At 41.4% G+C, this 24,939-nt stretch overlaps 1 protein-coding gene across 3 annotated transcripts in view; it reads right to left on the reverse strand.

The window, feature by feature from the left end:
- Positions 1-4,330: 4,330 nt before the first annotated feature.
- LOC146632951 (NLR family CARD domain-containing protein 3-like) overlaps positions 4,331-24,939 on the reverse strand; it is a 42,312-nt gene continuing 21,703 nt past the window's right edge. For 2 of the 3 annotated variants that reach the window (XM_085351907.1, XM_085351906.1), the window contains 9 exons: positions 23,222-23,303; positions 22,863-23,064; positions 20,888-22,688; positions 20,194-20,367; positions 19,791-19,964; positions 19,424-19,597; positions 15,770-15,943; positions 5,277-5,323; positions 4,331-5,122 (listed from right to left, as the gene is read on the reverse strand). In XM_085351907.1, the coding sequence (XP_085208033.1) occupies positions 4,590-5,122; positions 5,277-5,323; positions 15,770-15,943; positions 19,424-19,597; positions 19,791-19,964; positions 20,194-20,367; positions 20,888-22,688; positions 22,863-23,064; positions 23,222-23,303 (3,361 nt within the window). In that variant the 3' untranslated portion in view covers positions 4,331-4,589. The remainder of the gene's footprint in view (positions 5,123-5,276; positions 5,324-15,769; positions 15,944-19,423; positions 19,598-19,790; positions 19,965-20,193; positions 20,368-20,887; positions 22,689-22,862; positions 23,065-23,221; positions 23,304-24,939) is intronic. The other variant, XM_085351908.1, reaches the window with a different exon arrangement.

Raw genomic sequence — 24,939 nt, forward strand, 5'->3', positions numbered from 1 at the left:
GTAACACAATCCACAGTATTGTCTGAAAACTGTGCTTAAATATTTGTTATTTAAAGTGTAAAATCAAAACAGGTCCTTTCACTTCTCCTTCCTGGAGCTCCAGAGGCTCTCGAGGATCAGCCATCCAGGGGTCAACAGGGCTCAGCTCCACCAACTGAAGCCCCCCATCATCCAACATTTCTACCTCTGCAAGTGCCATAAGAAGCTTGGGTGTAGGATTTAAGTGGCATTAATATTATTCTCATGATCGTATCCTCCACACATTAAATATGCTCATTCACACTGCTTGACATAGTTTTATACTGTAGTGGGTTTTTGGCACAGGGAGAACACACAACATAGACTGGACTACAGCACCTTGTCATGTTCCATGTTTCTTATAACCTTGTTATATCCATCCATCCAGTCACTTCTGCTTATCCTTATCAGGGTCGTGGGGGGTGGAGCCTATCCAGGCTGTGTTAGGGCGAGAGGCGGGGTCCACCCTGGACAGGTGGCCAGTCTGTGGCAGGGCTGACACGTAGACACAGACAACCATTCACACTCACTCCCACATTCACAGCTGTGTGCAAGTTTCCAATGAAGCTAACAACACTAAAGTATTATATTATTGATCTAAATCACTGTTTAATATGACTTATTCAATCAAACAACACATTTAAAGGGATTCAAATAATGACTGCTGCTGATGTGCTTGTGACCCATACAAATGTAGGATTTTTAGATTGAACAGTTCCAGTCATGGAAATTGTCTGTTGGAAGGATCTGTTTGACATTGCTTTCTTGTTTTGGTTTGCTCTCTTGGTTAGAGTTCTTCACACATGTCCAAATTATTCTTCTAATTGTGTGGACATAAACGGATGTGACATCACTTTCTCTTTGTTTTTGATGCAGTGTTTTATCAAATTAGAGCTGCATGAAAAACAATGAATCTGTCACGGACCTGGTTCCGGGGACTCGGGGTCCGTGAACAGTGTGGACCATTATTATTATTGTTATTGTTATTATTATTGTTATTATTGTATTGGATGTATGTTTGCTGCACTGTGCTCTTGTGTTCCATGCTGGTGTGTGTGTAGGTGTGGGTGTCTGCGGGTGTGGCTGAAGGACGAAGGACAGCCACCTGCAGGCCTGATGGGCGTGGCCCTGCCGGCTGCCGGTCACACCTAGGTTCTCACACACCTGCTTCTGATCAGGCTCGTCGAGGGAGCTACTTAACAGAGCGATGGAGCTTCCTCCGGCGCAGGATCGTTGAGTTAGACTCCATGTCAGTGTTTAAAGTGTGGTTCAGTGTATGCCTGCTGGAGTTGGTGCCATAACGGCTGTGTCTGTTGTTTTTCCTCAGGAGGACAGCGGAACACAGGACTGCAAGACACACGGGGTGTGCGAAGGCACAGGGGCAGAGAGCACGAAATACCAGCACTTAGGAGAAGACACGTCACGGGAGTCGAGGGAGCACTTTGGAGATTTATTGTGTGGTGTACATTTACCTCACTGTAAATAAACCCACTGCTCATTCCACTAAGTCCAGCGTTTGGGTCCTTTTCTCCAACATCCCCCACGGTCTGCCACCCAGACCGTGACAGAATCAGCTTGGTCTAAGGAGCTTGTGTAGCGCTGGAACCCAGTCACGGTGTGTTTCATCCATTCCATAGGCTGGTTTGCTGCAATAATGCCAAATAATTAGCAACTCTATAAATAGAAGGTAGTTCTGCAAAATCACTCATTAGGATGTTTGTTCTAATTTGCTATGACCTCAGAGCGCATCGAAAATAAAACTATTAGGCTATAAAGAGTGATATGAACATATTTAGAACTTACCGGAATGAAAATGTCTGGAGCACCAACAGATATCTGGAGATGGAAGAGAACTGGATATCAGCTCATTTCACAGCTGATATCCAGGCTAGACGCCTTCGTTTGGTAACATTGATACACGAGCTGCCTCATGTTGCTTCCAGGTTAGGAAAGAATGAAAAGATAAACCATTTTCAACCTTGTCTAAGGAGCTTGGAAAGAAAAGCGTCTGGACCTCTCTAAGTTGCTTGAAGACGTTTCACCTCTTCTTCAGTTCTAAGGTCAAATGGTGGAGTATACCCCCAAAGAGGGACAAAACGACCCCCTGATGACCCCCTACCTAATCATGTTACACCCTGAAAAGGGGATAAGTCAATGATGACACTCAGACATGATGCTTCTCTTTCAGCAGCTTCATTGCGAATGACTCAGAAATATAAACATACATACAAAAGTATTAAAATCTTAACAACGATGTACAGTCTCTGTTAGTTGTAAGACAATATATCTCAAGACCGTCTTCTTTCCTTTCCTTTAAGTTACAGAATAAATTGAATGTAAGAATTTACAAAAACAGCTTATGAATCAATAAGCAAACTTAGATCATTAAACTTAAATGTATAGAAAATAAACAAAGTATTCATATAAAAATACTAATATGCATTTTATACTACCCCTGTGTATTAGTGGCAATGACCTCTGAGTATATTTGATACTTTGCTGAGGCCTTATAATACTCATGTTACTTTTCTGTCTTTTATGTTAAGCACTTTGGTATACCGCTGGTTTTTAAATGTGCTCTATAAATAAAGTTTGATGTTGTGTTGAGTTTGATGTTGATTTGTCCCTTCACGCAAAATGCACACAATGCTGTATGTTTCATACACAGTCTGGCACAATAGTGCTCCATACTAGCCACCAACAGAGGGCTTAGCTTAGCTTGCTGCTTATAGCTTATCCTGACAACACAGTTAACACAAATCATCTAAATATTCCTAGTACCCTCTTGGTACATTTGGAAACACGGTCAGTACAGCTCAACATACATATTTGTAAAGTTCAAAAGCAGAATTGCTCAATTCTGACCTGAAAAGGGGATAAGTCAATGATGACGCTCAGACATGATGCTTCTCTTTCAGCAGCTTCATTGCAAATGAGGCATCGTGGCCAGAGCTCCCCCTCCCGCAACGTCAGGCATAACGAATCAATCATGATCACTGAATCACAAGGATTATTCCCCAGGCTCGACAAGTAGATCACAGATTGAATTTTACACAGGTTGTAGTCACATTAAGGATTGCTATCCGGTTGAACATAGTCATGAACTCTTTTAACTGTTTTAGCCTGTGTTACATTACATCTCTTAATGCAGGGGTGTCAAACTCAAATACACAGTGGGCCAAAATTCACAACTGGAACAAAGTCGCGGTCTAACATTAATATTTATTGGAAAAAAAATCTTCCTCCAAATATAAGAATGAATCTTTTCTTATGGACTCAAACAAGTTTTGCTAAAAAACTGAATATGGAACAAGCAAAGCTTAATACTAAACGATATATATATTTGCTGTATAATACCAGTAGGCCAGCTCTAATAGTAATTTGGTATGGCTTCGCGGGCCAAATGTAATTAAGCTGCGGGCCAAATTTGGCCCGTGGGCCAGAGTTTGACACCTGTGTCTTAATGGGACTTCTTTTACCCTTGTTTATACATTTACATATTTGAAAGAAATTAAATAATACATTGAGTAACTTTTAACTGCAACTTTTTACTCCATTATGAACTTCAACTAATAATCAATCAATCACAATCACACGAGCCAAGGCGTGAAAATGGGTGTGGGTCACAATCAGCCAAGGTTTCGGGTGAGCTCATTGTGAAACCTGGCCCCACCCTATCATGTGATTTGCTGAGGTCAGATCGCCCAGGGTGTGAGTGGGTGTTAAGGCATCTAGGAAGGGATCACAGAACTGGATTATAGATGGCAGACAGTTGTTGTCGTAACCCACCACCTCTGTTCAAAGATGGTGGCTCACAGTGGACATATCCACTGTGAGCAACCTGTTTTCACACCTTGGCTCATGTGATTAGTGTGATTAATGTCTATTGTCCCTCTTGGGGGGGACACTCCCACAGGGTTTAAATCTGGGACTCTCCATCATTTAACCTCGAACTGAAGAAGCTTCTCGGATGAGAGGTGAAACGCCTTCAAGCAACTTAAATAGTCCAGACTCTTTTCTTTCCACGCATCCTAGACTACGATGACCTGGATGACTGAGAACCTTCACAGAGACAATGAATCAGCTTCTAATAGTTTCATACAAACTAAAGTGATACCCAACATATGCAGTGCTATACACACATATTTACATGTTTCTAAGAGATTGAGAACCAAGCTCTTACCAACATCCTGCACCATGTTCTTGATCAACATGGGAAAAACACAAGACTACTTTCAAATGAGGATTGAAGCCTTTGCTGTTTATTAGATAAGCTACATGCATTCCCTCAATACAATCAGATTCTGCTTAGAACTGCATTCAAAACTATTGAGCCAATATTTTCAGAAAAACAACATGTGGATCCTGGAATAATGGGAGCTTCCATCTTTAAAGGACTGAAGAGGAAGAAGTTTACAAGGAATCATTTAGAACAGTTTCAAACATCAACTGATTGAATCCATGAATCTGAAAACGTGTTTGTGAGTGAAAGAGACAGACATGTACAGACTGAACTATCTGTTCAACAGTCAGAGTGTTTCTCTAACAGGAGGACACTCTTTACACTCCACTCAGCACAGAGTCACTGAGGAACCAGGATAGAACCAAAACCCAGGATAAAGAGTTTGAGTGAATGTGGTGTTGAAGGTGTGGAGGTGGATCAGAGTGTCAGAGGAGACTCTGTAGAAGGACAGAGTGCCAGCAGGACAGTCCACATACACTGCTGCTCTGTTAGAGACAGAGGAGGAGGAGATGGAGGAGATGCGTCCTTTCATACTATTATGCCTGGCAAATTGTGGACCATCCCCAGAGCAGTTTAGACACCAGGACTGATTATTGTATCCAAACACACAGTCATAACTGCCTCCTTTCCTTCTGATTGTTCTGTAACTCACTGATATATCAACCCTTCCTCTCCACTCGACCTCCCAGTAACAGCGACCAGTCAGACCATTTCTACACAGTAGCTGTTCCCAACTATCAAATCTGTCTGGATGATCAGGATATGACTGAACCTCCTCCACACATGTCACATTCCTGTTGTTGTCAGACAGTTGGAGCTTTGTGTTCACTGTGTTTGTGTCGATTGTGAGTTGACAGGAATCTGATGGAGAGAGCAAACACAATCCAGCTGCAGTTATTGATCCATCATCTGTTCATTGATTGACACTTTGATGATGGCTCCTGACATCAGAATGATGAAGATGGTTGAATGTGTGCTGCTTTGTTTTCATGAATCACGTTAAAAGCACACTTACACTTCCTCAGACCTGGTCTCAACCATCGGACTCCAGCAGGCTCCACCCTGAAAGGAGGAGCAGTTTAGACACCAGGACTGATCATTGTATCCAAGCCAACAGTCATAACTGCCTCCTTTCTTTCTGATTCTTCTGTAACTCAGTGATATATAACATATCAGGATTTTTTTATCTGAGTTTTTTTTTTTTTTTTTGGACTTTCTTGCTGACTGTGCATCACGGTATGACCATCTCCTTTTACTTTGTGATTTTAATATTCACGTCGTTTGCCCAGAGAAGCCCCTGGTAAGGACTTCATGGACTTAGTGAACTCTTTTAATCTTGTTCAGTCTGTTAAGGGCACCACTCAAGAACAAGGTCACACATTGGACTTGGTGATATCATATGGATTCTCTTTCTGTAACTTGCATGTCGAGGATGCTGTTTACTGTCATTTTATTCGATTGGACTCCTGCTTGATTGTCTGATGTTAAATCATGGATTTATTCAGTCCCAATTTACACTGCTCTATGATTTGATGGCCACGGGGTGGTGATATCTTCATTCTATCACCTCAGACATCTGTCGAAGGTTGAGTCTTTTCTTTACAGGCGTGACTTCGAAACTGTCAACAATGCTTTGATAACCTTACGCTTGGATTACTGCAACTCCTTTTAATGGGGGTTGGCCAGGGCACTCGGTCACACCTGCAACTGTTGCGGCACGGTTTTTAAAAGAAAATTGGTAAAAGTGGTAAACTGGTAAAGAAAATTTGAGCTTAATACTCCACTTCTGGCCTCCTTACACTGGCTTTGTGATATTATTCTGTTATTATATGTTACCTTATATATGTAATCAAAGTAGTTGAATTAGAATACTGCTGTAGATCATATTATACCCTTTAAAATAGAGTGTGTGATCTGTATGTAGTTTAGTTCTCATTATACTTTTGAGTTAACAGAACATATTCACATATTAGTTCATTAGATAAATGTGCATCACTCTGTATCCTTGATCTGCTGGGAATGTGTTACACTGTTTTCTTGACATGCTTAATTGTTGAATCATGAAGAGAAGGTTGTAAGCAGGAGACTCTGTGTCTAAAGACAGGGGAGATAGACAGACCACATTCCACACCCCCACCTTACAGAAAGCAGAGAAACAACTGCCGAGGTCATAACTTAGGCGCTGTAACAGAGAAAAAATGTGATGTTTTGGCTTTTACGACTAGCTGGGGGCCACTAGAGACTATAAAAAGCTGAGCAACCCGTCACCATTTTGAGACATGTGCCTGACCCTCTGGTAGCATCTCTCCCGTCCGGACGTTGTAATGCTCTAACTGTTGAATTGTATGGAAATAAATGATTGTTGATTGAGCATTGATACACCGAGTATTGTCCTTCCTTCAGCCCAAAGATTCAAAGAACTGCGTGTTTTCAACAACTTGGTGCCGTGTGACCCGGATCTTTGGTGTGCTGAGGAGGTGTAGATTTGACCTTTGGTGAGATCGTGAGGCGAGGTGAACAGAGGACCGGTCCAAAAATAAAAAGGTAAGCACAGCCTGTTGTATTATAAATACCAAATGTGCATATTGGGCTTTCCAAATTAATCTGTTCGCTGAGTCACATGTATTTTCACAGTAAATTTGTCGGTGTCTGGTTTTTGGCGCAAGATACTAACAACATAAGTTGAGGCTGAATTCCAGTGTGTTAAATAAACTGCTTCTACCGAGATACTAATAACATACTACGTTGGTCTAGATTGCAGTAATCTGCTTCTACCGAGATACTAATAACATACTACGTTGGACTAGTTGCAGCCACTTTACCTTCCACATTTAATTTTGTCTAATACTGGCTTCTGTAGCAATAATACGTTAGAATTTCTTCTGAAGACGCGGCCATTAGTTCAGTACATTGAAGTCGAGGTTTGAAGTTTGTTTATGGTGTCGGTTACGTCCTGGCTCTTGCCGGCTATGAAATAGAAGTTGATTTAAGGAAAAGCAGATGCTGGCTTCACGGTGCGGTTAAACACTGGCAACGCGAGAGCGAAACACGTCCGTAGGTTTGGTTTATGATACGGCCGTGTTCCGGTGATATGCGGCTGTGAAGTGCAGTAGTGGTTGGTGCTAATTTTAGTACATTGAACAGAGGTTTGACGGTGGTTTGTGGCGTCAGTCGAGTTTTTTTTTAAGGGCTGCGGTCATAAAACAAAGTAAAATTTTACTTGCCAAGAAGTACATAGAGCAAAACCTGGTTTATGATGTCTGGTATAACTTCGGGGATGCAAGCATCACTTTTATGATGCGACTTTGCTCCGTTGTGGCGGTCATAAGCGCAGAGAAAAGGGTATTTTGGTCTATGGTGCAGTGTGCTTTCAGAAGATCTAATAGTTGAGCTCAGAGGTTTCTGTGTAAAATTCCCGCTGAGGAAAAGTGTTGTGTGGGTGTGTGTGAAAGCGCGCTCTGGGTGAGAGAGTGTGTGTGAAGCTGCGAGGCGCGCTCTGGGTGCTGTCTTGTGGGTGAAGCGCGCACTGAGTGAGAGTGTGAGTGAGGCGCGCTCTGAGTGTGTTTTTGTGTAGAGTGTGAAGCGTGAACACAGTGACAGTGACGGTTAATGTGTTTGATTAGGAGGACATTAGAGCAAATACACATTTTAGGATCAAAGGTTGATGCCTAGTGTACCTGTGGAACTTTGCCCTAGGAGTGGCGACCCTCCTGTTCGTGGACGCGTGGCCAGGACCGGCGTTGTCCGGGTGCCGAGGTGGTGACTTGGGGAGGTGAGGGCCCCCGCATAGCTACGGAAATAACACTGGAACGGCCGTGTAATCACGGGTTCACATTTATTTCCGGACTAGAACAAGACACATTTTGCGAACAAACGTTGAGTCTAGATTTAGTAAAGAAATATAAAAAGGTTGAATTCCTCGTTTCAGTGGTTGAAATTGTTGTGTGCCTGTCCCCTGACGAGTGTGAAATTAAAATAAAGAGGGAATTTGGAGCCACATAGAGATAGACGGGCATAATTGGGTGTATTACTCTGTGGTGTAATAAAAATAAAAAGGAGAGATAGTAAGAGGTGTGCAGTGGAGAATTATGGAGGAGTAGAGAGAGGAATGTGTTGGGAGACTGGCGTACAGTTTACGCTGTCAAGGTAGGCGTGTTGCCTGCTTATCTGTTTAACAGTGATGAAAATGAAATTAAATAAATCTCTTAGTGTGTTAATACAGGAAGCTGCGGACCTGGACCAACTGCCCCCACAAGCACAGCGGCCGAAGCAAAATTATAGGTAATGGGAACCACACCCAGCACGAATCAGCAGCTGTGAAAAAGACAGCAGCGAGGAGAGAATTAGAGGAGAAATTAAGAGAAGTTTTAACACATAAAATTGGGGCCAACGGACTTGTGGAGGTTGGGAAGGCGTCCGGAGCATCACAACAAAAGGTGAAACAAAAACACACACAAGCAGAGAAATCTGAGAGAAAGGCTCCTTTTAAGGTAACGCCTAGTTTGAGAAAAGATAAAAGTAACCTGCTTTTATACAAATGCACATACACGCAATGAAGAAACAGCTTACACTCATGAACACGTGAAGATTTTCCAGCAAGGTTAAAGAAAAATTAACATACTTAAATGATGAAGTCTATACATTACTGACAAAGAAACCCTCTGGGTTGCAGGACAACAATTTAACTAAAAAAAAAAAAAAAGAACACTGGTCTAACCAACCAGGCAAGACGCAACAAATTTAGTGGTTAAAAGATTCAAATTGTGACATGTTTTCTGTTGATTGATTAATAAAAGTGATTACTGAATGAAAGAAAGTTCCTTTTTTGGGCTTTTAAACATGATCTTAAGAATTTTAACATATACCGGTGTTGTCCTGTCAACTTGGTGGGTTAGGAGTTGATTATATCGGGAGACAAAAAACAAAAAAAGGGGGAGAGAAGGCTGACACAGGGCCTGGCCCCGTTGTCTCCCCTCTGAATAACACAGCCAACACAACATCATTTTCCTGTTCGTTTGTTTTTGTTTTTTGTTTGTTTTGTTTTGTTTTTGTTTTTTCTATACATATTTAATTACAGGCTGCTTTGCCGGCCCTGAAAGCCGAGGCTGACTGGACTCCTGCTCTCCCCCATACGTGACACTGACCAAATGCTGCAACAGCTGGACCCACAACAACGACCTGAGAATGTCAACAGACCTGCAGGAATGTGATCTCATGCAGCCGAGACGGAGAGCACTAAACCTAAGGCCCGTTTCACTACACGGGGGAAAATTCCCAGACTGCGTCAGCTGACAGAGCTGTGACGAGACGCCCGCCAAGCCCGAATGAAAAGTAAGGCCGAGCGAAAGAATGCTGACCTTGATAACTTTGCATTCACACTGTGCAGGACAGTGATGGACCAACACGGATGATCGGGTGGCGAAAAAGGGCGTGACCGAGACAAGAGGAGTAACTGAGGACAGAAGGCACCTCAGAATGGACAAAAACACAGAAGAAGATGCAGGTTTCACCTGCGGTGAACATCGACACTGGAGAAAGGACTGCCCCAATTGGGGTCAGAACCAGGACGGACTGAATTTTGAGCAGCAGCAGCAGCAGCAATGGTCGCAAACAAACTGAAAAAGGAGGGGGGCAGGACCCCAGGCCATGCTTCAGGCCGTGGTTTACCCAGAACACCAGAACAGGAAAGTGATGAACACAAACACCCACACAAACACACACACACACACACACACACACACACACACACACACACACACGGGAATGTTGATTCACTGAGAAGTGATGCACACATACACATGCACACGCTTGTGCAATGAAGAGTGATCCACACGCACACACACATACACGCTGATGCAATGAAGAATGCTTTGCTTATGCTGATATGCAAAATGCTGCACACAAACACCCAATGCATAATTTTTATGAGGAGCCATTGATTTCCATTGATTACCATTGATTACTTAGAATGTGTTATATGTCACCTAGAAGGCATTTATGTAGAGTTAATAAGGTCTAAAAAAGTTTGGTTATGAAAACAATGTCTGTGCGTGATGTCTGTTTATGGCTCAAGGCCTTGACTGAATTCTTTGCTGTGCTTCACACAGCCCTGATGAGGAACAGTGGCACAGAGTGAAAATGATGAATTAATAGTGTAAGGTTAGGTTGGAGTACGGCATTTTCTGTGATTGAGTTTTAATTCAAGGAGGAACAAAAGGTGTTACGGCACCTGAGGTTCTCATTCCCACACAATATTGTCCTGGCAGGAAGCAAAATGTTCCTGTGAATTTCTGGTTGATTGTTTGGTTTTGTTTAGCGCTAGCTTGATTTTATCAGTGAGCTTTGGCTTGTGTTCTTTCTCGTAAGCGAGAGAGGGATAGTTTTATGCTTGGACATGTCTGCAACGGGCCCTAGTTTGTGTTATTTTAGTAGTATTTTGTTGGTTATGTCTGTTTTCGTTTTTGTTACAGTGCACTGGAGAAAAAACATCTGAGAGGTGTGATCCACCGGTGGTGATATGTTGATATTTTGTGAGTTCATGATTTAACAATCAGCTCTTTAAACAAGGCCTGAAAGATTGAAATTTAAAGCGCTATAAAATATTATTACTGTAAACAGTTGCAAAGTGTGCTTCTCCATGATTGTAATTGGCTTGGGAGAAATTCACTTATAGGGAACACTGAGAAGTTCTGAGTCTAAAAGGATTGCACCGAGTCAATCCGGCCCAAAAAAAAAAAAACAACAAGGAATTGTTTTCCTTTAAAATGATGACGTCATCTTGCTGGTGATGGATGCTCGAATAGGTTGCGCGTGAGACTCCATTATCAGCAACATCTGGTATGAATGTGTATGGAGGTATGCATGTGAATGGACTGGGATGGACTGACGACTAAAAGCTTTGACTGACTTGATACTGAGACAATGACTGCACCCACTTTAGGATTAGTAAATGCCAATAAACAATTCATAAACAATTCACCCAGCCGACAAGAGAAGGGTGGATGCTTCGCTTTGTTTTGTTTTGTTTTTTCAGGAGCAGGAGGATAAGAGAGACTGGAGGAGGAGACTCTAGCTTCACATAAGTATGAACTGCAGACTTAACACTGTGGTTGCTGATTTTGAGTTACTGATGTTTGCATTAAGAAAACTGTGCTATATTAGCTGTGTTTTGATTAAGGTATCATGTTATATTATTGGGAATGCCAAATGCTACAGTGGAGATAACTATTGATATCACTCATGACTGGAATATGTTATTATTAATCATAGCAGGCCACTGTAAAAAGTCAATTAAATTTTATAGAGGAAAATCGCCAAAATTGAACAATACCTATGAATGACTGGCCACATTCAGAATAGAGATATGCAATAATAAACATTGGTCCACATGATTTAGGTTCTCACTTGAAATAGTAAGTTATTAAATGTAGAATATAATCGACAGGGACATTTGATAGGATGTGGTACTGCAAAAGAACAAGAGCAAAGTAAATAAAGAAAATATTGTGTTTAGTTTGGATAAATTCAAATTAAAATGTACCATTACACTCAGATGATCAATATGGAATAAAACATATGCAAAATTTGTAGGAAGTACATGACTGATAACTGTTCTGTCCTGAGCGTTTGTTTCCAGAGCACCCACTTGACCACACCAACAGTTTCTCGCCACCGAGGAGGGGTACTTGCAAAAAGAATAAAATAAAAATCTGAGTTTAACAAAACATTTTAAATGTAAATATCAAGCTTACCTTTCTTTTTCCATGAAATGTGCTTGTGGGCACGCCAGCCATTTTGAAAAGGTGGGCAAAACAATTGGCAAGGCCACACCCCCACACATGTGATATAATTTTAAAGGTACTGTTGCCCTCTCTAAGAAACATCAGGAATTAGAGGAGTGGCAAGTAGAGTATGCGAGCTACAAGCAAAAACTAAAATGTGTACTACAGTGTGCAAAAATGAAATACTGGGTCATCAGGGGGTCATGAGGGACATTTATAAAACTAAAAATCCCACTAACCTTAAAGTGCACTTGAAAAGCCCACACAAGAAGGTTAACCTAGCTTACCTAGAAGACCTCATCAGGGGGAGCACACTCCCCCTCCTTGAAGAGCTCACCCACTCAACCCGCATCCCCAGAAAACAGCTAACCCCAGATAAGGCAGCGTGATGGATCCCGAGACAACAGGACTGGGACATCTAAATAAAGGTGTGAAACAATCGCCTTCAAAAGGTTATCAATTCACTTGAACCAAAATTAGGACCACACGGTGCGGCAAGAGTTAATAGTTATTAGTCTCAACACCCAAGGATAACCAGAAGAGCATGACTGATATGATGGAACTGGGATTTTGTTACACTTAATTTTTGCAAAACACAAATAAAACTAAATTGAAACTAAGGATTTTCAGAAAATAAAAACTACACTAAACTAGCAAAGAATTGGTAAAAACTAATTACAACTGGTAAAAATTGAAAATCTGGAGTCGAAACTAAATAAAAATAACAACTAATGGAAATGGCGAAAAGTTTAAAACCCTGGTGCAGAGATTGGCAAATCTGACCAGGAAACGTTATAAAATGGATTGTCAGGATAGTCAGCGTTAAAGCCACTTTTGACAGTCCATACTAGGGTGGCATTGGACATCTTCGGGGCAGAAAAGGGTTGGTGTGACCAAGGTGTGGTTTGGCTTGTTGTATGTACATTTCAAAATGTTACAGCTCTGGATGGACCAGTTACCAGATATGATGTCACTAACCTTCTCTTTTAAGTGTCTAGCTCCAATGAATTGACACATGGGAGTGTGTCAAAAAGGGGGAGTTGAGTCCGAACATCAAACAATGGTGTTATGAACATTTTATGACTTTATTTGTGTGTTTAATAAATTAGCGATGGTAAAACTTAAGCTTATAATGTGTTAGACTTAGAAAGGGTTCACTAATTTTTTATTTCTTTTACACACACATAGATTATGATTAGAATAAGTCCTGAACATAATATTTTAAACCAAATTTGAATCATTAGAAGAACAATGGATAACAACATTAGATTATCAAGGCTAGGGAGAGAGGTGTTTTGGTTTTCTGTCTCTTGCAGAGAAAGGAACAGACACCAGACGGGGACCCGGAGATGGGAGGACCCTTCACAGCAGGGACAGATGTAGGGACTGCCGAGACAGCAACTGGGGTCAAGTGTCATGACGTTTGGGCTCCTGGAGAAGATGGATCCCACAAACACAGCAATAACCATGAAGGGGTTGGCGAAAACCAGGAACACCAGACCAACGAGGTTCGAGAGGCGCTTGGCAAAAAGGGGGACACGCCGGTGAACCCAAAACACACAGATCTTTGTTTGAAATCGGGGCAGAATAATTCCCAGAACTGTGCAATGACTAAAGGGTGGTCTAACCCCGGAGGTCGAAGAAAGAAGCTGAGAATCACCCAACCGGAAGACATTGGTAGCTGCAGCAATAAAAATAAAGGTTAAAACCTCCTTAGACAGAGGTTCTAGTCTAAGTACATTTGAAAGGTATAAGGGGGCATTAAAATGGGGGTGGAAAACTGGAGCACCAAAATAAAGCTGTGGGAAAATGGGGAGTGATGGGAGTGTCATCTGTAACTGCTGTTATGGTTGTAAATCTAACTTTGCTTGCATCTGAACTGCGTGAACACAGAGGTCATCCCACATATGGTCCACCCGTTAAAGGGGGACAGAGGGCCTCAGGATCAAGAAAACCTGGACCTTGCAACGCTGAAGTGCTTGTTATTAGTGATCTCTTTAATGAGAGATCAAAAGAGGGTATTGTGATATTATTCTGTTATTATATGTTACCTTATATATGTAATCAAAGTAGTTGAATTAGAATACTGCTGTAGATCATATTATACCCTTTAAAATAGAGTGTGTGATCTGTATGTAGTTTAGTTCTCATTATACTTTTGAGTTAACAGAACATATTCACATATTAGTTCATTAGATAAATGTGCATCACTCTGTATCCTTGATCTGCTGGGAATGTGTTACACTGTTTTCTTGACATGCTTAATTGTTGAATCATGAAGAGAAGGTTGTAAGCAGGAGACTCTGTGTCTAAAGACAGGGGAGATAGACAGACCACATTCCACACCCCCACCTTACAGAAAGCAGAGAAACAACTGCCGAGGTCATAACTTAGGCGCTGTAACAGAGAAAAAATGTGATGTTTTGGCTTTTACGACTAGCTGGGGGCCACTAGAGACTATAAAAAGCTGAGCAACCCGTCACCATTTTGAGACATGTGCCTGACCCTCTGGTAGCATCTCTCCCGTCCGGACGTTGTAATGCTCTAACTGTTGAATTGTATGGAAATAAATGATTGTTGATTGAGCATTGATACACCGAGTATTGTCCTTCCTTCAGCCCAAAGATTCAAAGAACTGCGTGTTTTCAACAGCTTCCAATTGAATTTAGGATCTATTTTAAAATTCTTTTCCTGTTTTTTAAATCCGTAAATTGTCTGGCACCTGTATATTTGTGCGATCTGCTGACGCCCTATATCCCACCTCGCTCACTCCGGTCAGCTTAGAACAGGGGTGTCAAACTCAAATACACAGTGGGCCAAAATTCAAAACTGGAACAAAGTCGCGGGCTAACGTTAATATTTATTGAAATATATTCCTCTAGATATAAGAATGAATCTCTTCTTATGGACTCTGATGCTGAAAAACTGAATATGGAACAAGCAAAGCTTAATACTAAACAATATATATATTAGCTGTAAAATACCAGTAGGCCAGCTCTAATAGTAATTAGGTATGGCTTCGCGGGCCAAATGTAATTAGGCTGCGGGCCAAACTTGGCCCGCGGGCCAGAGTTTGACACCTATGGCTTAGAAGCTGTTGCTCTCATGGCTAAACCTTAGAGGAGACCAAGCTTTCTCTATTGTGGACCCCGAATCTTTGGAACGATCCTCCTCTTCACATTAGGCAGTCTACATCAGTGGTGGTTTTTAAATCCAGATTAAAAACTCAACTTTATTGCCTGGCCTTTGATTTAGTGGGTCACTGACACTGTTATTTTATTGTTATTTATTTATTGTATTTATTATTCTTATTGTATTTATTATATTTCTGCTGTACAGCACTTTGGTCAGCCATGTGCTATATAAATAAATTATGGTATGGTATGGTTTAAGTGCAGAGAAGCATCTCCCTCTATTTGTCAGCTTCTTCCACAGCTCTGATTGTAAAATAATGATTTTTTCTTTATTTTTATTTTGATTAAGCTAAGCTGACAGTTTTCACTGTTTATTTTTATTCAGTGCTTATTTTAATACCCTTTCTATAGAAAGATGAATACTAAATGTACTGAGATATCTACAAGTTGTTCCCGGAGAAGTGCTCCCTGGACATCTCCTACAGGAATATCTCTTATTGATCAGTTCATGTGTTATGAACAAACAAGAAGTGAGTGAAGGACACAGGAAATGTTTCCAGCTTTTCCTCCTCTATCAGACACTCTCTCCATACCTGAGAGTGTCCAGTCTCCAGCCTGGTTCCTTCAGTCCAGCCGACAGCAGCTTCAATCCTGAGTCTCCTGGATGATTGTAGCTTAGGTCCAGCTCTCTCAGATGGGAGGGGTTGGAGCTCAGAGCTGAGGCCAGAGAAGTACAGCCTTCCTCTGTGATCAGACAGCCTGACAGACTGCAGACACACAAAACAACAATCCATCTGTCAACAATCATTTTCTCTTTGTCATATACAATAACACCTATCCATTTACATCAATTCAGTTTAATCTAACTTTACAACTGACAATACTGTACACACAACTAAAGTCATCTCATGTTGTTTAACAATGTATGGTAACAGCCAACAATATTAGAGAGAAAGCCCCAAGCCTGGGTTAACAGATCATTTATCTGTTAACTCAGGCTTTCTGCTTCATGATCTGTGCACGCTCACATAACAAGGAGACCTTTCAATTCAATTCAATTCAATTCAATTTTATTTATATAGCGCCAAATCACAACAAAAGTCGCCTCAAGGCGCTTCATAGATACAGAGAAAAACCCAACAATTATATGACCCCCTATGAGCAAGCACTTTGGTGACAGTGGGAAGGAAAAACTCCCTTTTAACAGGAAGAAACCTCCAGCAGAACCAGGCTCAGGGAGGGGCGGCCATCTGCTGCGACCGGTTGGGGTGAGAGAAGGAAGACAGGATAAAAGACATGCTGTGGAAGAGAGACAGAGGTTAATAACAGATATGATTCAATGCAGAGAGGTCTATTAATAGATATTGAGTGAGAAAGGTGACTGGAAAGGAAAAACTCAATGCATCATGGGAATCCCCCGGCAGCCTACGTCTATTGCAGCATAAGCAAGGGAGGATTCAGGATCACCTGGTCCAGCCCTAACTATATGCTTTAGCAAAAAGGAAAGTTTTAAGCCTAATCTTGAAAGTAGAGATAGTGTCTGTCTCCCGAATCCAAACTGGAAGCTGGTTCCACAGAAGAGGGGCCTGAAAACTGAAGGCTCTGCCTCCCATTCTACTTTTAAATACTCTAGGAACAACAAGAAGGCCTGCAGAGCGAGAGTGAAGTGCTCTAATAGGGTGATATGGTACTACAAGGTCATTAAGATAAGATGGGGCCTGATTATTTAAGACCTTGTATGTGAGGAGCAGGATTTTGAATTCAATTCTGGATTTAACAGGAAGCCAATGAAGGGAATACAAAACAGGAGAAATATGCTCTCTCTTTCTAGTCCCTGTCAGGACTCTTGCTGCAGCATTTTGGATCAGCTGAAGGCTTTTCAGGGAGTTTTTTGGACATCCTGATAATAATGAATTACAGTCGTCCAGCCTGGAAGTAATAAATGCATGAACTAGTTTTTTAGCGTCACTCTGAGACAGGATATTTCTAATTTTAGAGATGTTGCGCAAATGGAAGAAAGCAGTCTTACATATTTGTTTAATATGTGCATTGAAGGACATGTCCTGGTCAAAAATGACTCCAAGGTTCCTCACAGCGTTACTGGAGGCCAAGGTAATGCCATCCAGAGTAAGAATCTGGTTAGATACCATATTTCTAAGATTTTCAGGGCCGAGTACAATAACCTCAGTTTTATCTGAATTAAGAAGCAGAAAGTTAGCGGCCATCCAGGTCTTTATGTCTTTAAGACATTCCTGCAGTTTAACTCATTGGTGTGTGTTATCTGGCTTCATGGACAGATAGAGCTGGGTGTCATCGGCATAGCAGTGAAAATTTATGCTATGTCTTCTAATGATGCTGCCTAAGGGAAGCATGTATAATGTAAACAGAATTGGTCCTAGCACTGAACCCTGTGGAACTCCATAATTAACCTCAGTGTGTGAAGAGGACTCTCCATTTACATGCACAAATTGGAGTCTATTAGATAGATATGATACAAACCACTGCAGTGCAGTACCTGTAATACCTACAGCATGTTCTAATCGCTCTAATAGGATATTATGGTCAACAGTATCGAATGCTGCACTAAGGTCTAGCAGGACAAGCACAGAGATGAGTCCACTGTCAGAGGCCATAAGAAGATCATTTGTAACCTTCACTAAAGCTGTTTCTGTGCTGTGATGAGCTCTGAAACCTGAAACCTTTAAACATCATTCACTCATTTCACTAAATGGATGGACTGAGCATGGCCTACAGATGAACTGGTGCTAGAGATCATAAAGAACATCAAATAAAACAGTCAAATTCAACACATTAGATGGAAATATGAGATTAATGCTGCAGACAGTCATTAACCTGCTGAATTCATGAATATCAAGAATGCAGCGAGTGGTAAAAAATAAAGATTTGAACTGCGTGCTCAGTGTTACTGTCAATTCCTAACATGTTCCTAACATGATAGCTGCACTTTAGAGCTCTAAAACTTGAACCTACACATATGTTAAGATTCAGGATTTAAGAATTTTATTGTTATATACACCGCAAAACACAAGTGGTTATGCAGAGCAATAAAATTCTTACTAATCAAGTTCCCTTCACGACTAGATATTCAACTAACTAATATACAGAATAAACTTAACTCTGAGCATAGAAAATAATAAACAAACTTATGTAGCATTTGCAGTGCAAGTAGTTAGGCAACACTGTCCCATTAGTAGATATTCAGGATATGTGATATTAAATTTTTTTTTATTGTATGAAGTTGTATTATATTGTATATAAATGTTCAAAATCGCAAATTTAAAGGTCTAAGATCTTCACAGTTCAGCAATGAGTCAGTGATTCACTACCCTGATGGCCTTTGGATAGAAATTGTTTTTTCATCTGGTTGTCCTTGCTTTCACATTCCTCTAGGAGTATGAACAGTATGTGCTGTGAGTGGGTGCGGTCTTTGATGATGTTGTGTCCCCATTTTCTGACTGAGGTGCTGTAATCGTCTTGACTTCTTTAAGTTGCTCGAAGACGTTTCACCTCTCATCCGAGAAGCTTCTTCAGTTCTAGGGTCCAATGGAGGAGAGTCCCAGATTTAAACCCTGTGGGAGTGTCCCCCCAAGAGGGACAATAGACCCCCTAATGATCCTCTACCTAATCACGAGAGCCAATGTGTGAAAACGGGTTGCTCACAGTGGATATGTCCACTGTGAGCAACCATCTTTGAACAGAGGTGGTGGGTTACGACAACAACTGTCTGCCATCTATAATCCAGTTCTGTGATCCCTTCCCAGACGCCTTAACGCCCAATCACACCCTGGGCGATCTGACCTCAGCAAATCACATGATAGGGTGGGGCTAGGTTTCACAATGAGCTCATCCGAAACCTTGGCTGATTGTGACCCACACCCATTTTCACACCTTTGCTCATGTGATTAGGTAGAGGATCATCAGGGGGTCCTTTGTCCCTCCTTGTGGGGATACTTCCACGAGGTTTAAATCTGGGACTCTCCACTATTTTACCCTGGAACTGAAGAAGCTTCTCGGATGAGAGGTGAAACGTCTTCAAGCAACCTAAAGAAGTCCAGACACTTTTCTTTTCAAGCTCCTTGGACTACGATGACCTGGATGACTGAGAACCTTCACAGACATAATCCACTCAGATGTAAATTAAAGTTCACTTCAAAAAGATAACCTGTTAATGCAGTAATATAATTAATATTTTAAATGATAATCTGTGGAAAAGTTTGAATCCTAACCTGAGAGTTTCCACTATACACTGTGAACGCTTTAGTCCAGTAGACAGAAGCTTCACTCCTGAATCCAGCAGGTCAGAGTTACTCAGGTCCAACTCTCTCAGACTAGAGGACTGGGAGCTGAGAACTGAGGACAGAACTTCAAAGCTTCTATCTGAGAGGTTACAGCCACTCAGTCTGAGAAATAAAAGACAATCAATGAAACAATACTGTAAGGTGTGTTAATAGATTGTGTAATATTAAATCCCGTCTTGATAATTTTTCTTAAGGGAAAACTTAAGATACTAATCAACAACATTTTATGGATGAACTTGGATAAAATGCATTTAATTGGTTAATTCTGAAAAAACAAATTATCTTTTGATCTGACCTCAAAGTATTGAGTTCACAGTTTAAACTTTGTAGTCCAGTAAACAGAATCTTCAATCCTGAAACCTGTAGGTTTTTTATACTCAGGTCCAGCTCTCTCATACTAGAGGACTGAGAGCTGAGAACTAAGGACAGAGCTTCACAGTTTTCCTCTGAGAGTTGACAGACATTGAGTCTGAAAATAAAAACATGAACAAAGACTGTTGTTAAAGTGTAATCAGCGTGCAATAACTAATCCTGTATTTTAAAGAATCCTTATTGTCTTCTTCTGATCAGGTTAGTAAAACTCCACTTTAACACAGAAATGACTAAAAATGCTAAGAAAGAACAATGAATAAAAGTTGTTTAATTTTGTCAGTTGATAAAAACAAACAAACCAAATACAGAATACAAATTGATCTGACCTCAGAACATTCAGTTTGGCGTGTGGACTCTTCACTGAAGCAGACAGAAACTTTACTGCTGAATCATTCAGGCTGTTGGTACTCAGGTCCAGCTCTCTCAGATTACAGGACTGGGAGCTGACGACTGACAACAAATCTTTACAGCCGCTCTCTGACAGGTTACAGCTGCTCAGCCTAAAAAAAACAAAACAAAAAACAAACAAAGTGTGCTACAGTTAGTAAAGTGCTGTTGGTCTCTTTCTTAAATCTAACTTACTGTAAATTCTTTAACCAGTCTCTTCCCCTTAGTTCACAGAGACACAGACAACCATTCAAACTCACACCTGCATAAAGTTTAGATCACCAGGAAACCTAATGCAATATATACACAGGCTGGTGATGGCAGCCTTACAGTTAGATATGGTTACTGACAAGAAACAGGACCTTAGAGGCAATTTCATTTATGAAGTCCACGTTTTTCCATCCATACTGGATACAATCAGGACAGTTGTATCAGAGATTTGTGTTAAAAAGAAAAACAATAGAGAGAGAGAGAGGGATTGCACTGAAGGTGAGACACAAACCAAAACTTTAATGAAATCTCTTTCTATAACCAGATTTTAAAAATTTTAAAATATTTTTAAATCTGTGGTAGCCTATTCTTCTATTCAAAACAATATTTAAAAACTAAAGGGATCACCACATATTTCCTTACAGAGCTTTGTTGGAGGCTTTGACCACTGGCAGCAGCCTCAGAAGAGCCTCCTCTGAAGAAGAGTATTTCTTCAGGTCAAACTCATCCAGATCTTCTTCTGATGACAGTAAGATGAAGACCAGAGCTGACCACTGAGCAGGAGACAGTTTATCTGTGGAGAGACTTCCTGATCTCAAGGACTGTTGGATCTCCTCCACTAGAGAACGATCATTCAGTTCATTTAGACAGTGGAACAGATTGATGCTTTTCTCTGCAGACAGATTCACACTGAGCCTCTCCTTGATATAGTGAACAGTTTTCTGATAGGTCTGTGAGCTAATTCCTGTCTGTGTCAGCAGACCTCGTAGGAGAGTCTGATTGGTCTCCAGTGAAAGACCCAGGAGGAAGCGGAGGAACAAGTCCAGGTGTCCATTTGGACTCTGTAAGGCCATTTTCACAGCACTTTGGTGGAGAGATTGTAGTTTTGGTGTGTTAAATAATTTCAACAACCAGACGGTTGGTTGTTTCACTTCCAGCAGATTGAGTCCAGAGTTGATGAAGGTCAGATGGACATGAAGAGCAGCCAGAAACTCCTGAACACTCAGATGGATGAAGCAGAACACCTTGTCCTGGTACAGTCCTCTCTCCTCTTTAAAGATCTGTGTGAACACTCCTGAGTACACTGAGGCTGCTCTGATATCGATGCCACATTCTGTCAGGTCTGATTCATAGAAGATCAGGTTTCCTTTGTGCAGCTGATCAAAAGCCAGTTTTCCCAGAGACTCAATCATCTTCCTGCTCTCTGGACTCCAATGTTGAGCTGTCTCAGCTCCTCCATCATACTTGACCTTCTTCACTTTGGCCTGAACCACCAGGAAGTGGATGTACATCTCAGTCAGGGTCTTGGGCAGCTCTCCTCCCTCTCTGGTTTTCAGCACATCCTCCAGAACTGTAGCAGTGATCCAGCAGAAGACTGGGATGTGGCACATGATGTGGAGGCTTCGTGATGTCTTGATGTGGGAGATGATCCTGCTGGCCTGCTCCTCATCTCTGAATCTCTTCCTGAAGTACTTCTCCTTCTGTGGGTCAGTGAATCCTCTGACCTCTGTCACCATGGAAACACAGTCAGGAGGGATCTGATTGGCTGCTGCAGGTCGTGTGGTTATCCAGAGGCGAGCAGAGGGAAGCAGTTTCCCCCTGATGAGGTTTATCAGCAGCACATCCACTGAGGTGGACTTTCTAGGGTCAGTTAGGATTGTAGTTTTGTGGAAGTCCAGAGGAAGTCGACATTCATCCAGACCATCAAAGATGAACACAACCTGGAAGTCTTCAAAGCTGCAGATTCCTGCTTCTTTGGTTTCAGTAAAGAAGTGATGAACAAGTTCCACCAAGCTGAACTTTTCCTCTTTCAGCACATTCAGCTCTCTGAAAGTGAATGGAAATATGAACTGGATGTCCTGGTTGGCTTTGTCTTCAGCCCAGTCCAGGGTATATTTCTGTGTTAAGACAGTTTTCCCAATGCCAGCCACTCCCTTTGTCAGCACTGTTCTGATTGGTTCATCTCTTCCAGGTGAGACTTTAAAGATCTCTTCTTGTCTGATTGTTGTTTCTCGTCTGTCTGGTTTTCTGGATGCTGTTTCAATCTGTCTGACCTCATGTTCATCAGTGACCTCTGAAGTCCCTCTCTCTGTGATGTAGAGCTCTGTGTACATTTGATTCAGAAGGGTTGGGTTTCCTGCTTTAGTGATCCCCTCAAAAACACACTGGAACTTCTTTTTCAAGACAGATTTATGTTTGCAGTAACAATCTCCAGCTGGATGTTCTAAAGAACAATCGCAAAAACACAACATTAACAATCACTTCATGTTTTCATGACAGTTTCTGCCCCACTGAGAAATGACTATAACCATGTTGTCCCATCTCTTGAAAGCAACATTTATCTCTTATATAAACATTTTATTCAGCCAGCAGCTCATCTTTAGCAAAATCTTCTTACTGCTCTGCAGACAGTCAGCCAGCTCCTCCTGCTTCATTCTCCTCATGAAGTCAAGTGTGATCTTCACAAATGCCTCTCTGCTGCTCCTCTGCTCATCATCCTCCCTCTGACTCTCTAAGCATTCTGGGTAATCTGGACTCAGAGTCTTCTGGATCTTCTTCAGCTCGTTCTTCACAAAAGTGATGATGTTGTCCTCCAGCAGCTGGAACGGAATACTTTATGAATGAGCCAATCAGACTGAAATCAAGGAGCCAAACATCAGATCCATGTTGGACACACTGACGATCCACTGGTCTACAAAGAGCAGCATGGAGATGAATGTGAACAGATGTAAAAGTAGTTGTTGTACATGTACAGACCATAAATACGGAGTCGAGGTGTGTTTGATGCTGCTGGGCAGACTGACCACTGGGAACCTCTGAGCTCTCCTGGTCATCCAATCTGATCCCGCTGACTTTTCTGTAAAAAAAAATGAGCATATTTAGTGAACGTCTGAAAATATATTTTGTGACAAATTAGCATTTTTTTCCAGCAACATAAATTCATAAGTTCAGTAAATTATTTTTTCCCCAAACATCACAGCACAAAGGCTCTATTGAGCAAACCATCCCTTTAACGTTAACTAGTAATGACTTCGTGAACTTCTCCACAAATAAAATTTTTTATCATTATATAAAAAATTACCAATAATCATCCCACAGATGTAATATTATCTACAGCTACTTTTAGTACCATTGACGTTAAGTTAGACTCTTTTTCTCCAATTGATCTTTCTGAGTTAACTTCCATAATTACTTCCTCCAAACCATCAACATGTCTTTTAGACAGTGTTGGGGAGTAACGGAATACATCTACCGCCGTTACGTATTTAAAATACAAAATATGAGTAACTGTATTCCGTTACAGTTACCGTTTAAAAAGGTGGAATTTAGAATACTGTTACTTTGCTGAAATAAATGGATTACACGGTGGTCTTTTCCTGTTTCATATTGTGGCAGGTCAGGTCTGGTTTTGTTTGACTGCTATGTTCTGTTGTTCCAGGCGGCAGTGTTACGGTTGCCATGGTTACAAGGCGACGCGCTCTGTCTGCGACTGTGTATTTCCTGGGTGAGAGAGCGCCTTTTTGTTGTTGTTGTTGTGCTAAGCTATGCCGAGCAGTTGGGTTAGCGGCGGTGTGTTTCTGTTGGAAAATAAATGGCTGTGCTCCCTGGAAACTCGGGGAAGCAAGACCAAACGACACCTCTGTCTCATCCTTGTCTGAGCTCACCACAATATGTTTGGCTATACCCTCTATTTTTGGTAATTCCACGCCGGTGGAAACCCAAAGAAAACACGCATTAAGAAACCCTAATACCCGTGTCTCAATCTCACGTCTCATAATGACATGAAGAAATATTTTTAAAAATGATTTAATATGAAGGCAATAGGCAGAGTGTTACAGGCACAGCCCTAAAGAATGTAGCCTTATGGGCAGTGTAGTCCGTGCTGCAGGGAGAATGGACTGTCATACCCTTTATGTGTCTGCACGAGGAGAGAGAAAAAGGAGAGTGGAAAAGTACGAGTTGTCATCGAGCAGAAACGGGAGATGGAAGCATGTAAATATAATAATAACCACTGCAGCCAAGAAGAGTGCCTGATGAGCCCAGCTGTAAGTAAGCTATTAAGACTCGACTGTACCCTGTGTTCGTGTTTTCCTCCGAAACAATAAGTTCCGTTGGAGCAGCCTTTCAACGCCTCTCTCTGTCTCTTGAAAGCAAAGTTGACCCAGACAACAAAGTAAAGCTAGTTTTCGGCTATGAGCCCGACACGAACCCGACGTATTAGCCAGAGGTCCCTTTACTACGGTTCGGAGCCGCGGACCTTCAGTAATAGTAATAAATATCAAAGCAATAGTACATTCATGTGGTTGTAAAAAGCATGATAATATATTAAGTAATTCAAAGTATTCAGAATACTTTACTCTCATTGAGTAACGTAATGAAATACATTACAAAATACATTTTGGGGCATGTATTCTGTAATCTGTAGTGGAATACATTTTAAAAGTAACCTTCCCAACACTGCTTTTAGACCCCAT

Source organism: Diplotaxodon limnothrissa, linkage group LG4 (assembly GCF_057381915.1).
Source record: "Diplotaxodon limnothrissa isolate DT_005_m linkage group LG4, D_limnothrissa_male_GT1.1, whole genome shotgun sequence".
NCBI lineage: Eukaryota > Metazoa > Chordata > Actinopteri > Cichliformes > Cichlidae > Diplotaxodon > Diplotaxodon limnothrissa.